This window comes from Sander vitreus, chromosome 18, assembly GCF_031162955.1.
Source record: "Sander vitreus isolate 19-12246 chromosome 18, sanVit1, whole genome shotgun sequence".
NCBI classification, from domain to species: domain Eukaryota; kingdom Metazoa; phylum Chordata; class Actinopteri; order Perciformes; family Percidae; genus Sander; species Sander vitreus.
The window spans coordinates 12,421,474-12,438,425 of record NC_135872.1 but is presented as its reverse complement, the minus strand read 5'-3'; the positions used below and the strand labels follow the sequence as shown (position 1 = coordinate 12,438,425).

The 16,952-nt window shown below is 41.1% G+C and overlaps 1 protein-coding gene across 1 annotated transcript in view; it reads right to left on the bottom strand.

Moving 5' to 3' along the window:
• LOC144533844 (nesprin-1-like) overlaps positions 1-16,952 on the bottom strand; it is a 35,135-nt gene that overhangs the window by 2,423 nt on the left and 15,760 nt on the right. The window contains exons 12-42 of the mRNA XM_078275409.1: positions 16,472-16,636; positions 16,118-16,230; positions 15,802-15,970; positions 15,420-15,516; positions 13,230-13,435; positions 12,579-12,743; positions 12,232-12,384; positions 11,665-11,808; positions 11,314-11,490; positions 10,668-10,826; positions 10,271-10,435; positions 9,955-10,089; positions 9,696-9,857; positions 9,348-9,556; positions 9,136-9,244; positions 8,864-9,028; positions 8,609-8,776; positions 7,944-8,108; positions 7,235-7,375; positions 6,666-6,826; positions 6,297-6,453; positions 5,270-5,497; positions 5,054-5,152; positions 4,545-4,732; positions 3,440-3,563; positions 3,094-3,260; positions 2,775-2,928; positions 1,982-2,637; positions 1,466-1,645; positions 939-1,092; positions 341-499 (exon numbers count right to left, since the gene is read on the bottom strand). Of these exons, the coding sequence (XP_078131535.1) occupies positions 341-499; positions 939-1,092; positions 1,466-1,645; positions 1,982-2,637; positions 2,775-2,928; positions 3,094-3,260; positions 3,440-3,563; positions 4,545-4,732; positions 5,054-5,152; positions 5,270-5,497; positions 6,297-6,453; positions 6,666-6,826; positions 7,235-7,375; positions 7,944-8,108; positions 8,609-8,776; positions 8,864-9,028; positions 9,136-9,244; positions 9,348-9,556; positions 9,696-9,857; positions 9,955-10,089; positions 10,271-10,435; positions 10,668-10,826; positions 11,314-11,490; positions 11,665-11,808; positions 12,232-12,384; positions 12,579-12,743; positions 13,230-13,435; positions 15,420-15,516; positions 15,802-15,970; positions 16,118-16,230; positions 16,472-16,636 (5,394 nt within the window). The remainder of the gene's footprint in view (positions 1-340; positions 500-938; positions 1,093-1,465; positions 1,646-1,981; positions 2,638-2,774; positions 2,929-3,093; positions 3,261-3,439; positions 3,564-4,544; positions 4,733-5,053; positions 5,153-5,269; positions 5,498-6,296; positions 6,454-6,665; positions 6,827-7,234; positions 7,376-7,943; positions 8,109-8,608; positions 8,777-8,863; positions 9,029-9,135; positions 9,245-9,347; positions 9,557-9,695; positions 9,858-9,954; positions 10,090-10,270; positions 10,436-10,667; positions 10,827-11,313; positions 11,491-11,664; positions 11,809-12,231; positions 12,385-12,578; positions 12,744-13,229; positions 13,436-15,419; positions 15,517-15,801; positions 15,971-16,117; positions 16,231-16,471; positions 16,637-16,952) is intronic.

Below are 16,952 nucleotides of genomic sequence, written 5' to 3'. Positions count from 1 at the left end.
AAAAGGGAAAAACAGAAATATCATTAAAAGAGGAACAGCGCAAGTGTTTGGCATAGCTTTAATGTGGAAATCATGATTGATTTTTTTTCCCACATAAACAACACCAAAAATCTCTTCATACTCTTCATAGTCGTTTCGGCTGTCAGGATGAGAACAAATCATTAATGTTACAAAACACAGTATTATTAAGTATAATTTCACCATGTCTGACCAGGTAGTTCAAGGATGTGACTGTATCATGTATTTGTCTGATTAAAAAACAACTCAGTGATTTCAGCTGTCAGGGCCTCATTACCAAAACAAGTACATGGCACAACATGTGTTATGAAGTACCACTCACCTCTAGCCACTGGTTTCTTAATGTCTCCATGTCTCTCTGGATGGAGCTCGCATCAGAGTTGGGAACCTTTTCCAGTTCTCTCTGCAGGTCCTCCACTGTGCTGATGAGCTGGTCCATGTCTTCCTGTTTTTCTCTCAGCTCGGCTTGGGCCATGTCATGCTAGAGGGACAGAGAAGAATGCAGAAGGAATGACAACAGACCACCGCTAGGGAAGGACAGAGGGGGTTTATTGTTGAAATGCAATCCTTTATTTTAGAGATTAGTTTATTGACTGATATGCAAGAAAAACAATGCACATTGCAGTCTAATACTTGCAAATCAATAACTGCAGAATTACATAGTGCAGTGATTTGAAGAAAAGAAAACGGCCCAGTCGCCCAGTGAAAGCTATGAATCTTCAACTTGGGTTTATTAGGAAATATATATAATTTGGACAATTGGATGTTCTGTCCTGACATAGCTCAGTGGACTATGACACACATGTGTTTTGATGTATCAATCATAGCTAGAAATGTTGTTTATCATATGCATCATTTGAAAACAAAAAGCAGAAAAGTCAACCATTAATGATTTTCGTAGAACAACAAAAGGAACTGACTCGTGTGTAGGTCCTTTTGGCTTCCTGAGCATTATGGTTGTGGTCGGGCAGAGTGTGAGCAACAGCCTGAGCATTCTCTACAACAGTGGTGAGGATTGACTTCAGGTGGTTGAACTGGCGGAGAAGATCTACCACAACTCCACTCTGTTCCTGACTGCATTGAGAAAAGAGAGGAAAAAGGTTAAGACTATTACTTGGTATATAGTCGGATCAACAGAAATACATTTTCAGGATAAAGCCTGATACATGTCATGATACATGTTACATATTTTTGTCCTATCCTATAATGTATGTGTGGTGTAGCCCGACCTTACTCCATAGCGCTGTGGAGATGGCCTGGCAATGGATATTAAATGATTGAAAAACAGACTCTGCAACTGCTGTTTAACTGTTGTGTTTCTATATTAAAATAATAATACAAAAACATTAATCTTCCTGCCTCTGCACAGTAGGACTAAAAACAAATGTGATGAGATGTCTATGAGATGAATAAGTCAAAATCCCTCTATGTCATCCCGCCTCCTTACCCAATGTTGATCAGAGTCCTGACGTTCTCCCAGGCTGTCTTCACCAGTGCTACCTCTCTGAGAACCTCCCCAGCTAGCTCACTGTCTCTCTGGGCCAGCTGGCTTCCCTTCTCCTCTAACCACCGCTGGGAATGCTGCAGGGACTGGAGCTCATCCTCCAGCTGGACGAAAAAACGCAGCCTGGGAGAAATACATGCAGAAGAAAACAATGGGGATTACTAGCCTGATTCCAACATATTATATCACATTTTTCTGTTTGGATCTATACTTTGGCTTTATTCATATACAGTATATTCTCAGAGTTTGACTTACAGTAGATGTCTAAATGAAAAGCTTTGAGGATGCATTTGAAAGTGACAAAGTATATTCAACAATATATCTTAAGAACAACAAACAGCAGGTACAAGAAAACAATAACCCTGTAATCAGTATCAGCTGGTACAAACTATGCTGATGTTAAATATAATTTCGTAATATATCTAGAGGCCTGAAGTGTGTTGATTACCATTTACATACCTGTTTTGAAAGGCCTGTACAGAGCTCCCTCTTGCCCCGTGTTGCCTCGCTTCATCCTCCATTTTCTTCAAATTCTTCATCACTTCCTCTCTCCTCTCCCTGAAGGAGCTCCATAATGCCCCTAAAGAGTCTGCTTCACTTTGCCTCCATCCCAAACCCCTCTGCACCTCCTCTAGAGCCATCGTTAGGGCCACTGCCTGTCCCCTGCAAGATGTTCTTCCCTGAGGATGACTCACGTCTTTGGAGCCTCGCCACTCTGCACCAATCAGGTTAAGGTGTGCCTTGCTTAGCTGCCCGTCTAACCCGACTGCCTCAGCCTCAAGCCTGGCCACGTCTTTAGCCACTTCCCCTATTCCACGGTGCAGCTCTTCAACTTTGGAGCGGTCCCAGCTCCCACTGCCCTCCACCGCCTCGTGAAGGCAGCGCACAGCCATAGCTTCCGCTTCATGCTTCTCAAGAAAAGTCTTTAACTCAGTCAGGCAGTCTTTACGGAGGAGCAGGAGACGCTGGGATTCATTAAGGGGCTGTAGGCAATCCTCCTTCCAGCCCTGGAGCTGCTGTTGGGCCTCTGAGGTGGAGCAGCGAAGCAGGGAGGACTCTCTTTGCTGAAGAGTGTCTTTTAGCGATGCATGTGCCTGCAGTTGCACCTCATGCTCCTGCAACAAGATGGTTCAATTAGACAAATTTAAATTTGCTCCTACAGCGATCAATACAAACTTGATTACCGTAACTACTCCAATATACAAAAGCTATAAAGAACATCATTGTTGACAGCAAAGTACTGATTTTTCACCTTCATCCTACTAATTGCACCCTCAAGACGGGCAATATCAACCTGGGAAGAACTTCTCAAGCCAGACAGGAAGTGTTCACCCCTTTGGGTCAGAGTCAGCAGTGCCTGATCAAACTGCTCCAGCTGTGACAACTGTGACTCCAGCAGCTCAAGCCTAAAAGAGCGGTGGAAGGCAGTTTGGATTAAGAACATGACAGCAATTACTGTCTCGACAGCAACAACTTGGGAACAAAAGCGGAATCACATAATGTATGGAGTCCATTCATGGAAAGATAAACATAGTTAATAATCTGTATGATATGTAAAACAAGAGAATTGCCTGTGTGATGTGCTGTTCTTCAGAGAAGTGCATCTTCCTTGTAGTTGTGCGAGATCATTGCTGAGCTCTTCGATACGAGCTTCAGGCGTCGTGGGGTACAGACAGAGCGCAAGATTGACAAGACCCTGCAGAAGAACCTCATAGGATGCCATCTCCCCCTGCATTTCCTGAATGGGTGAATAAGTATTCAAAAATGATGCAACACAAAAATAGCAGAAAACACACATTGTGTAATAGGTGAGGTAAAAATAAAACTGAAAAGGGAAGATAAACACTACATAAAAGGAAAAAAAATCTAAATGTAAAGGTTAGTGAAAACCAAGTGAAGAATAGTAAAATTACTTACCTTTACGTTTAGTAGTTCATTCCTAAGCTTTACTTTGTCTGCAGAAAGCAGGTCTGTGTCTGGACAGCAAACAGACTCACACCTGTTCAGCCAGCCTTTAATGGACGAACTCTCCTTTTCAAATCTGTAGATACAAAGGTGGCAATGAGAACAATAGATTAGCAGCAACTTGTGATCTGAAAGTATACACAGGCAGTGATACAGTCTGTGTGTTATTTTATTATTATCTGACCAAGCCTCAGTATCAGAGACAGGGTCAGAATGGGGCAACCATATCTTGCAAGAGCCCCCAGTGCTTGTAAGTAATCCCTCAGTACATACACCAGCTACAGCTACCATGAGACCAATACAGAAGAGTGAGAAACAATGGCTCCAGTCTATTGTCCAGGTCTATTGTGTGATCGAAGACATAGACAAGAAAAGCATATTATTATAATTGAACGACGATGGCTGACTGGGGCACAGACAGATTATGTCAAAGACAAGATCTTGCTCCTCTACATCACACTAAGATGAGGGAATGATTCAGGGAATAAAAGAGGAAATTGGCATAGAGACGAGGATTCAGCATTAAGAGCACATGCACGATAAAAGGGGAAATAGCCATGTTTATACAATCAGAATAAGAAATGTGTATGACCACGGACCAAAGCTGACAGAAATAATGTAATCAAAATTATTTTTGAGCAGTTTATGCTAAAAACATTTGTTTATGCAATGTGACAACCCCTGACATATACAAACACATATCTTCTGGGTGTTGTAGGGACACACACACACACACACACACACACACACACACACACACACACACACACACACACACACACACACACACACACACACACACACACACACACACACACAGAGTCAGCCCAGCAAGGCATCACAGTAGCTTAAAAGCTAGAAAGGAAGGCTCATATGTGGGTATTTACAGTAATGAAAAAACACAAGGTGTACAAGATGCATGATGTTAACACAGACTGATGTTTTTCAGACAAATATAAAGTTAAAGTATTATTTTTTTCACTAATTTCTTTTGCAGGTGCCCAAATTTTCAAAAACAATTCACAAACCCATAACTGTTGTACTGTGTACTGTTTACCTTTGCCACAGTGCAAGAAGGCTCTCTAATGTAGATTGCTTTTCTGTTGCCTTTTCCATAAACTCTCTCTGTTGCTTGTGGAGGTTAGCCACCTCTTCCTCCAGCTGGCTGCCCTCTCCAAGCCTCTTCATGGCCGCACACAAAGCCATCAGCCTGGGGTTCAGCTGCTCAACAGCCTGGCAGACCTCCTAGAGGAAACAGAAATGTAGTTATGATCAGCTTGGCAACTCTCTCATAAATCCTACTAACATTATAACTAACAATGTGCTAAATTACAGAATACAGTGCCATAGTGGAAATTACAGCCTAACCTTAAAAGGAAAAAGGTTGATTTAAAACTCAATTACGGTTCAGGTATGAAAAACAAAACTACAATATAAAAAATTACACTTACAGGAGGTAGACCCTCCAGATTCCTGAGGATTCAGTCAACCTTAAGTTTCAAACAAATGATTCCATATAGCTATAGTGATGTCACATTAAGGCATTCTTTGTGTTTTTTTTATTACCACATGATCTTGCAGGCTTTTGTAGGTCTCAGATGATGATGAACAGTATGTGACTGAACAGTCAAACTTCTCTTTAAGTTCACTCATTGCTTTCTTGACCTGATAATGACAAAAACCTTACTTATTCAAGAATGTATTTCACACTTGCACGCATTTAACACGCACTGTCTTAATTACAATTTTTGCACCACTATTCCATTATGTGTTGCTGTATACCTGTTCAAGGTTATTGTTGTATCTCTGCCAGTAAGAGGCGCTCTGGTTGAGCTGTCCTCCCAGCTGCTCTGCTCTTCCCTTCAACTCTTCCCAGTAGCGCCTCATCTGTGCAAGTCGTGACCGGATACGTCCAGTCTCTCCAGGGGTCACACAACTCGACAGGGCCTCACAGTCTGCCTCCATGTGGGCCAGAGCTGCCCTTCTCTCCTCTAAACCTTCTGCCACAGCCTGTAGGGCATGCAACAGCAGAGGAATGCTAATCAGGAAAAGTATGGAAGGCATGAGTTGGAAAAAATACAATAAACAAGACAAACTGAAAAACAGTAGAAAAAAAAGACTTCATAACACTTTGCCAATTCTGTTTATTGGCTTGATACAGATATTGTTGTGTTTTATCTATATTAATTCCTAAGTCTATCATAGATACATGTTGTGTGTCTTCAGGTTCGTGGAGGTCTAGAAGAATTCAAGCACAGGAGTTGGGTAGAAAATAAAACTGACTGTACTGTTTCTGGAGGCAAAGGTTTTCAAACCCATAACTAATCAAACGGCTGCCGCAGGACTTCTTAAGTCTTGTTATCCCAAATGTTTTTTGACATTCTTTTGCTCTAGAGTCTAAACCTCCATAAGATTGACAAGGCTGAGGTCTGGCAAGCCAAGATTATATTTTCTTCAATGTTATCAATTGATTTCCTGTATCCTCGTCTTTGCTGCAGCTCTGACCCAATTTCTCCTCAGGGTTACATACTGTACATTTTAAATCTTATTTCATCTTAATCTTAATAACCCTCAGGCCACACTAATACTGTACAGGCACTGCTACAGGCCAGACAGCAATTTTGACAAATTTTACAGGGAGCTACTGAAAAAAAATGTGTGGATGATGCATATTTATTTTTGAATATCAGAAGATGATTAAGGAAGATGTGAATTTTTTTTTAGCAATACCGCATGCAGTCAGTATTAGGGATAAAAAAAACAAGATAAAGAATGACATTTTTAAGAAAGAATGCGATACATGACATACATTCACTGTGCTGATGTGTTTGTTCAGAGGATCTAAGGAGGAGGTGGAGTTGACAGCCTCCAGCTCCTTCTCTTTCTCATTGATCCACAGAGAGAAGACCTCTGATTCACTGCTAAAGCGCTCCCACCACATACACATCATCTCCAGGTGGACAAAACTGGAAAACACAAGATTAGACAAGAAACCATTTTGTAAAATATATTGTGTGCATATCTAGATGTACTAGGAATACTAGGAATGAGAACAAGCACACAAGTATACCATTTAGCATGGTTAAAATTGCTTCACTTTATTTTTCCTCATCAAACTTCAAAATATGACTTAATTTTGAGGAAGTTACAGTATAATTGGGATGAGGATGGGACATACTTCTTGTTGAGGTGGTCTTGAAGTTGTGTGACAGCTTCTCTGGTGGACTGGGCCTGCTGTAGAAGAAGAGTCCGATTTTTCGGACCAAGCTGAATATCTGCTGCCTTCTCCAGGAGGAGATCTGCTCGCACAGAACACTCCTCAACCTTTGTGAGGAGCTCCTACAGGCAAGAAAACAACAAAATATATTGTATGAGAAAATACAGACCATACACACATGAACACACACACACACACACACACACACACAGTGCGTGGCACTATCTTTGTGGGGACCCGTCATTGACATAATGCATCCCCTAGCCCCTTACCTAACCTTAACCATCACAACTAAATGCCTAACCTTAACCCTTACCCTTAACCATAATCTAATTCTAACCCTAATCCTAAAACCAAGCATCTTCAAACAGCCCCTTAAAGTTGTGGGGTCCAGCATTTTGGCCCCACAAAGCTGTCCGGAGCCCACAAGTATACTGTATTTCCGTTATTTGGACCCCACGAATATAGCTAAACAAGAGAACACACACACACACACACACACACACACACACACACACACACACACACACCTTGTTTTGCTCCAGTTCAGTTTTCAGGCTGTCCAGGCTGTTAAAAATGAGTTCTTTGTGCAGCTCATTGTTGGTATTACTGATAAACCTCCAAACCGTTTCTCTTTCCGCTTCAAAGTTCTGCCAGGAGCTCAGAGTTGCCTTGAGATGACGAAGAAACAGCAGAATAATGTCAGTGGGTAAAGTTTTATACAGAAAATACTACATGTACACAAAGAGTTGATGGGTTCTAATTTAACTCTAGATTACCCCACTACTGTAAATTGTAACAAGGAACAACAAAATGCATCAGCAACCTCTAGCATCAATCGCTCTCTATGTTATTATTTACTACTGGTGTAATAGGGTCCGTCTAAAATGAATCTTTAACTCCAATATATTCATGATGTTTTGGAGTTTTGATTTAAGGAGTTTTACGGTGGTTTTCCTTCTAAAAATGAACTTATGCACTCCAGGCATCTTAGACATTTCCATGCAGAAACTACAGAAATGCAGATTTTCTGATCAGTTCGAAGACGAAGTGATAGAAGTGTGTAAACACATACCAAGACAACAGACGCAAACAAAATTAACATACCACATAACAATCAATATTTGGTTAAGGTTCAACATGGACCAATCAATGATCACTGCAGGGGTCTGTGTGGACACAGACATGCAAACATTAGCACACTGACTGAAACGTGAGAAAAAAACAGGCTTGGTCTACCTGCAGGTTGTGCTCCTTTGTCCCTGATTTGTGGTCGACATCTCTGAAAGTTCCCTCCAACTCCCGTAGAGACTGACTGAGCCCCTCCCCTTTCTGCAGCTGGTGGCAGTGGGCCACCAGAAGCTCCGCCTCTCTCCGGTTAGCATGCAGGCGCTTTAGGTGGTGCTATAACAAACACATAGACAAGAAAATCAGATGACATATTTGCTTTCTGCAGAAAAATTACAACATAAGAAATGGAACACAATCCGAAAAGCAGTGTTTTCCTGCCCTCCCTAGATGACATTTTCAAGCCTGTTTCACCTCTTAAACCACTGAAGGTCAACAAAAGAAGTCTTTCAGGGACTGTTAAGTTACACTTTAAGTTGTGAGAAGCATCAATTCTAAATATTTAGTGAGATGTCTATTTTTCTCTATATAACTTAAACCAGACATAATCTGAACTAAAATGTATTTTTCCACAGGGACATAAAATTCATTTAAAAGACATTTGAATACAGGAATTGAAGAGGCTAGAAATTATTTGATTTGAACGCACTATAATGTCCATGCCTGCCTGTATTAATCAAATAATTTCCATGGTATCAGATGTATCATTTTGGTGTAAGCTTCTGTAAATCAAACATCTGAACATCACCACTCTCCTGTCTCTGCACTACACACACCTGGTGAATAAAATAAAGTTGTTTGGCCTCCTCCAGGCCCTCAGCATCCAGGATCCTGCTGGTCTGCTCCTCAGCCTCCCTTTGCACTCTCAGAACCTCCTCCAGAGCACCACGCACCTCCTCCCTCAGCTCCTTGTACTGGAACATAGCAGAGCCCTCCTCACCCCACTGTGAATGAGGGAGACAAAGCATCAAACAAAACCATTATGTTAAGAAAAAACACAGGAGAAAGACATTAAGAATATCTTAGAATACCTGACAGAGTGAAGAAAAGAGTGCCCGCAAGTCAGTTGAGAGTTTGGCCAGGGCTGTTCTCTGTCTTTGGACCTCCAGTTCAGAGCTAACTTCAGACAGCCCAGCAAGACGGCTCTTAAGCCACAACAGGCTCTCCTCTCGGGCATCTACTGCTTCCTGCAGTGCCTGGAAATAGTAATAGCACGAAAAAGGGAATGCATGTTTACGAAGGATGATTTGAATTATAACCTAATCTCTGTGCCTAAAGCAGCAAATATAAAGTGCTAGCCCACCTGAACGGCAACATCAACTTGCTCCTGATGGCTGGAATTTCTCGATGTCTCTCGCAAAAGCCTCACTTGCCTCTTCTGAGAGGAGAGCCAATCAGAAAGCTCACAGAACCTAGAAAAAGGAACAACTACTCTGAAGTCCCTTCAGGGATGGAAATATCAGACTTGAAGATGTTGGATATGCTGTAAGGATTTTTAGTTTTTTCGAGCTTTACCTTTCGTTCCATTCTTTCCATTTATCAGAGTGATGCTCCAGTTTGAGGTGGGTGCTCTTGATTTGCTCTGTAACCTCCTCTACAGCAATCCTGGTGGAGTCTAGCGTTCGATGAGCCGCGTCGTTGTCAGGTAAATTATGACACAGATCCTCCATGTTTCTAATCCTCTTCTCACACAAAGTCAGAGGTTTGCGTTCCCTGAAAAAAGTCTGGAGATAAGAGAAAAGGAAATGGTGAACTTAGGATGCTCCAGAATGATGATAAAGATTACATTTAGTGATTTTATCTTTCTCCTTCTCTCTCTCCTGGTTTAATCTGTTATAAATTTCTACCAAATCCGAGGCTCACTCTGTGCTCTTTGATCACTCTCTCACTGGTGCAGGTGCCAGACAGGGCTTGCATTTCTCTGTCCAGCTCTGCTCTGCAGTCTTGTATGATCACAGCAACTCGACTTCGCTCCACCTCCACTTTCAGACGGAGCAGGTGAGACGGTACCTCGCCCTGGATGTCCTGTGGAAAAGCCAGAGAAGACACAGAGCATAAGAGACATGGTAGATAAGATAGCCTGTATAATATACGCGAGTCTCATAGCATTGTGACCCCTGACCTTCCAGTGTTTGTGCAGCCTGCGGACAGTTTCTTGCAGCCCCTGTTGCTCCTCCTGTGGTAAGATGTCAGTCAGCTCATCACACGCCTTCAAGAACACGCTCAGCAACCGCTGGTCCAGATGGCCCAAAACATCCTGTGCAGAAAAACATACAAGTTTATTTTGAGTTCTGTTTTGCTACTGATACTTATGCAGTATATCTGTTTGTCTTTGTGGTCAAGAGAAGATTTAGCAGCCAGTATTCTTTTCTACAGATTAGCCGTACCCTTCATGTACGTCCTCTGTTTACATCAGAAGGTTACAGGTTTGATCTTACGCTGTGTTTCTTCAGTAATTCCTCAGCGTCTCCAGTCTCTCTCAAGCAGCCCTGAGCTTTCTTCAGCACTCTCTCCAGCTCTTGTCTTGATTCTTCAAACCTCCTCCTCAGGCAGTTGTTGGCCTCTTCCTGCCTTCGCCATTCCCCAACCTCCTTCAGCAAAGCCTGAGAGGATGGACAGTAGGAAATAGTGATTGTGTAGTCTCTTCGGTATAGTAGTGTAATTACATTATCTATCTTACGTCAAGCAAATGAATAATGAGACACACGAGTAAGTCTAATCTGCACTGTTGCCTCCTGGGTGTTTTGATGTTCTTGTAATCTCATTAATATAATCAGCATTGAGGGCAATGCAGTGACTGTGTGGCATTCTGGTATGTGTATGTTTAACACTAACCTGCGCTGAGCCCTGTATTTCAGCCACTCTCTTTTGCAGCAGGGACAGGTCGAAGTTTCGGAGCACCTTACTGGTGGAGAGCGCCCTCTGCAGTGTGTTGTGATTCCTCTCAATCACAGACAGACAGCGTTTACAGCTTTGCTGCTGGTTTAACAAATCCTGAGGAAATTGTGGAAACGACAAATATGAAAGTGTGTTGATAATGGTACATTCAAATATATCATCATTTTTCTTATATATCAGTTATAGTAAAAATCGGTTGTAAAGATGAAGATAAATATAATATCAATGGTAGAGATAAAATAGACACACAAGAGAGCAGATATAGTTATATTTGAATGTAGGTTTTTATTTTTGTAGATTTTGCCATCATTCCTTTTGAATATAATAACATATTACCCCTCGACTTCAGTCACAAGTCACATAAGTGATCAGACAGACTTTAATTATCTAAACCACTAACTGGATAGTAAAAATGTATGTGAATGTACATGAAATATCCATGGTATATGTCAATTGCACTGTAAAACTGATTGTGTGCAGAATGATGAGCAAAACTACTAAAATAATTTTCCTTTAACCAGTCAGTCTTCCACATGGTTTAGGTTCATTTAAGTTCAATCTGTTCATTGTCATCATATCTAACCTGCCACTTTTGTTTTTGCTGGGCCTGGGTCTGTGTTTCTGGGTCTCTGGCAGCAGAAGTGATGCGACTGGCCCGCTCCAGGGCTTGGTAAAAAGCAGTGATGTGTTTCTCCATCTCCTCCAACAGTGGCAGAAGGACATGACACTCCCTCACAAGGGAGGGACACCGCTCTCTCACCTGGAAACAAAATAACAAACTGGGCCATTGAATAGTGACACAGAAAGTCAAACAATGTGTGATGAAGATAATAAAAAAGTCCCAAAGAGGACAAGATAACTGTGTTGATTTCAAAGAAAGACTTCAGGTAGATTTCGTACTACTTCTCATGTTTCGGACTTAAACGATACCTACCTTACTCAGCTGACTTTTGGCTGTTGCCATAGTTGCCATGACCCTGGCAGCTTCATCCTGTGGCGCATCCTTGGCAAGTAGCTGAGCACTGCGGGCAGCCAACTTGTATTGTGTCTCCATGGCAACAACCTTTTGCTTGGTATTCTGAGATGAGAGGTAAGAGGCAAAGGGTCATTTTAGATGTCCTTAAGTTGAATGCAGTTTGATCTAAACTGAGTTTGGCAATAGAAAAACATGTAACAAGGTTTTCTGCAGCTCTGTTTTCAAAACAGCAGTGACATAAAGCTTTAAGTAACTTTTTTTTAAAGTTTAAGAGCTCAAGTTCACTAAAAGTAAAACAACTGGGAAAGATGATGAAAGCTAAATGGCTGGCTAGACTTAGATGGTACACAATAATCACTGTTAACGAACAATGGGTTGGGCTGATGTTGTAATGTTACCAACCTAAAACACACTTGTAGAAAATGTAATGTGATAATGTAATAGTATCAGCTGAAATAATGAGAATCTCTGGTAATAAGTGCTTGTATTATTGTGCTAGTCTTTAACGTATGATACTTTTCTCACCTCCACATCCTGCAGAAAGGCTCTAACGTTGAGGAAAGACACCTGGACAGGAACACTGAGCGTGGCCTCTGCTGTGTCCAGCAGCTCTTTGAGGGCTGACACAGCCTTTAGATGGTCTTTTCTCCACTTCTCCAGCTCATCTACATGGGCATACTGCAACGGAGGAAAGATTAGGATTGATTTTTATCAAGTGATGTACCTTCCTCAGTTCTGGGTCAGATAGTACCAATAGTAACATTCAAAATAAAGTAATCAGCTAAAAACAATACATTCACCAAGAAATAGAATTTAATTAAATTCTCTTGACTGTATTTTAGTTGTATTTTTAGGATGTTTTTGTTTGTTACTTGTTTGACTTGGAGGAAGAGGTCTCTCCATCGTCCATTCAAAAGAAGTAGCTGCTGCTTGAGATCAAGCGACACATTCTCATCACACGTTTCAATGAGAAAATTCCCAGAGTCATTCATGGCTGCATGCTGATCTATCCAGTGGCTGAGATTCCTGAAAAACTCCTGGATGAGAAAGAGACTCATTAAAAAGACAGAAAGAGACAGAGACACAAGGAAATTAAGAGAAACAAAGAACAACACAAAGAATGAGTGTCAAAGAAAGAAACAAAGAAAGCTAATCAAAAAAGAGACAAAGAAAGGTATTCATAGAAAGAAACAAAGAAAGGACAATAAAAAAACTGGGGTAATTAGCTGTCTAATCCTTGGTGGGGATGTGAATCTGAGGTAACCATGGCAATGCGACAACTGGAATATCCTTAGTGGCTTGTTGTAAGTCAAGGAGATCATTTGATACTTGAGTGGAGACTGCTAATAGGATTCCACTTAGAAGACCAAATGCTTGAAATTGGGCTGACGTGGTTTTGATTGCTACTACTGTGAGGCATTGAATCTATCAAATAAATACATGTATGAGGGAACTTTTAATCTGTGCACAGAAAAAAGAAACTATGGTGGGGTTCCTTACGATATTAAAAGTTAATCTCATACCCGTTTTGTGTTTTCTGGCCGGCTCAGGGCTTCCTCTGCATCCTCCAGCCAAGCCTGTAAGCAGGCCACAGTAGAGCTATACCTCTCCCAGTTGGACAGCACCTCCTCCAGCATGCTCCTCACACTGCGCACTTCCATGGATAAACTCCTCCACTGTGTCACCACCTCCTGCATGAACCTGCGCACTCCCATCTCACCCTCGTCCACTGGAGCAGAAATAAATCAACAATGACAGCAAAAGTAAAGTATTACTTTAGTACTAGTACTAGTACTACCAGCACTACTGCTAGCAGCGCTGCTACTATTACTGTTGCTGCAGTTGCTGCTAACAATACTAGTCACACTAAAACAGTGTAAACAGGAGACTTCATAAACATACTTATCTTCAATATTAAAACATTGATTGAATTGCTTGTCGATTTATATGGATTTTGTCTGGGGTTTAAGTGAGACTATGCACTATCAAACAACACAATCTTATAAATAAAAGCTGATTTCTTGAGCAACACAATCTTGCTCAATTTGATACACTCAGGGGCTTTGCAGCCACAGCCTTACTTGGTCTGGTATCACAGGGGGCACATGGTGGCTAATGTAATCTAATGTTTAGATAGGTATTGTTGTGTATCTATTATTATTATGTCAGTTTGATGACTTGTGTACTCTAGTCTAGTCTAGTTTTACATTTTAGCATTTACATATACTATTATACAATTGTCACTTGGCGCTGTTCAGGAAAAGTTACATAGCCTTGCTTTGAGGCACAGGACATATGGTACCCATATTTATAGAAAGACCAGATGAAGAGCACATAAAGACTGATGGAGCTACATGCCTTTGCAGACAATCCTCTGACCTCAAAAACTCTCACTACAGGGAGATGTATTATCTTTGCTTGTGTTCCATATCATTGGTACAAATGCTCAGGTCTCAAAACTCGTGTGCCACAAACTATTGTCAGCCAGTGTGGGGCAGATAAATGACTCCACCAAATACAATTATCCAGTTTCAAATACACATTAATCACATACTACTATGCCTTTAAATAGCAGATCATTACATATCAATCCCCCTTATCATCCTCTCCTGCCTCAGTTTGTTATAACCTCAAACTGGCCCTTTAAAAAGATCCAAATGATCTCTCATCCAGCCAATCAGAGCCGAGGGTGTTAACTACATGCAAGGCTCATGGAGGAGGACAACTTAATTTGTGGGGTCGACCAATCAAGCATCAGATGTCCTGATTTCTCGCCATACCTCACTTCTCCGCTCTGCATACCCTAAAGGAGCACAACCCTGAAACTTAATGAAACCAACAAGCTAGTTCAGTTTGCGCCCAGAGACTTGCAGAAGTGGAGCAGCCCCTAACTAGCAAATGGGGTCGTATTCCCCACTGAGAGCTGGGAGTGGAGGAACCTCATTTAGCTGTAGCCTGCAGACTCTTCCCTTCTACCAAGCATTAAAACCAGACAGGGGCAGACTGAGCTGCTGGAATAGAAAGCCTCGTTGGTTATTGAGCTGTTGACAAGGGAGGATAAAGTTAAGATATGTGTACAATGTTGAGATATTTAGGGCCACTCAATTTTAGTTAAAAGCATCATCCAAAGGACGAGAATGCCATTAGGTTTTGGCGAACCATAAAATGTGTGAACGAAACTTTTGAAGATTTTGCCATACCATTTATATTGAGATATCTATCCCTGTAATATCTCTAATTGTATTAGACCATTGTGGACAATCACATGGCTTTATTCACTGCATCACTGAGCAGGACTGCTTTATTGCAATATTGTATTTTTATGTGATTATGGCATTGAAATGATTAAGTACCTTCATTTGCCAAGTGTTTCATTTACCGGAATAGCCACAAAAAAAAGACATTTCTGTATTTTATGCATAAAAAAGTGTTCAAGGTTGTTCCTTTCTGCTTCATAGGAGATCAAGATTAAACCTTTTAATTGATTTTCCAGAAAAATAACTATATCACGATATAATGATATATAATTACTTAGACCTTCACAGAGGATTTTATCTGCATCAGCCGCTCCTAAATGCCATTTTTTTTAACAGTTATCAGTAATCAAAAAACATATGTACATAAAAACATACAGCATGTACCTGATCCAGGAAGGTTATTGTGTACATTACATATCAAATCATACATTTACTGTATACATTTTAATGTTTCACCTGAGCTGTCAGCATTGACATAGGCCTCAGCAGACAGTTTCAGGGACTGGAACAATGCCTCGTAATTTTCAAAGAAATGTTGCTTCTCCACAAATGCCTGATGAAGACAGAATCAAATGGAAACTATTACCACATGTTAGGAGACAATGCTTACAGTAACATCATAATGGATATACAGCATTAAATCTAGTAGTCATACACTATGTAGCAGGAATTATTTGTTAAATCCTTAGGAATTTTATCCAATAATATCTTAAAATTAAACAATAGAGTAAAATACTTTCCATACTTTTCTTAAGTTTCAAGATCTACACAGGAACCCTAAAGATTCAATTAACATTTCAGCACATCGTTTACAGAGTGAAACAAAGCCTGAGCTTACAACATAGTTGTGGAGCATCAGTTCCACGGACTCTTGTCGGCTGTATTTTATGATCCAGGATTTGAGCTTGGACTCGGCTAGAGTGAGGAAGCCCTGCATGTGGTGTTTGTTCTCCTGGAATTCCATTCTACACAAGTGGATGTTAGAAGATGTAGAGACAAAGTTCATCCTAAAAAGACAAAGTTTACAAACGATATCAGACTTACAGCTTGACCCTCACATTCTATTTCTCCTCAGAAAAGCAAAATGTGAAATCATGCCAAGTGAGCTAGTTAATATCAGACTTCCCAGAGAGATTGGCAGGTGCCTTTATTACCTCTCAGCCATGTCTTGGAGCTGGTCTGGGGGAACAGGGACTCCATCAACACTTCTGTCTTTATGGATCCTCTGAAATACTTGCTGGTGACTTTCCAGGCTCTTCAACACATCCTGCACAGTGTACATGAAAATACATACAGCACATGAGCACATAAAAACAAATACTTGTAAAGACTGAAGAAAAATAGGTTTCTGATCAGAGCATTTGATAACACATTAAAAAAACCTGTGCTCCTAATACTGAATTTACTTTTGACTAAAATATAAACTGAACAAAGCCACCGCTCTGTCCAGCGCCAAGTTGTCCTTTGTTTCAGCATTTTGCCTCTCCTGTCTACGGCTCCATGCTAACCTTGTGCTGCTCCAGAGCCCTGTGCACAGTGGTAGCTGTCACATCGTGTGCCTGATGGACGATGATCTCTTGTCGCAGGGCTCCTTCAGCCTCATGCAGCCACGCCCCCACCATACCCAGAGGAGCCGGCAGAGACCTGTCCAGCTGCAGATGCCAGTTCAAGAGCTGAAATAAGAAACACAGTTGAGCAGATTGTGATTGTTCTGCTTATTGCATGGCACAACAAGAACAAAAATCACCTTACAACCCCAATTAAAGCTCAAAAGTGAAAACACATTACAGATAAAACAATTACAATGAAAACTTTTAATCACGCACTGGAAATAAACAGACTGTAAAGCTAATTTATATTCATTGCTTTTGCTTCAGTTTGTGTCCTTATTGAATAGAGCTAAATTATGAATAAGTAGGAGACAAATCACCATTACACTTGCTTGAAAACAAACAAACCAGACTGACAGACTGGTTATTGTTGCCCTGG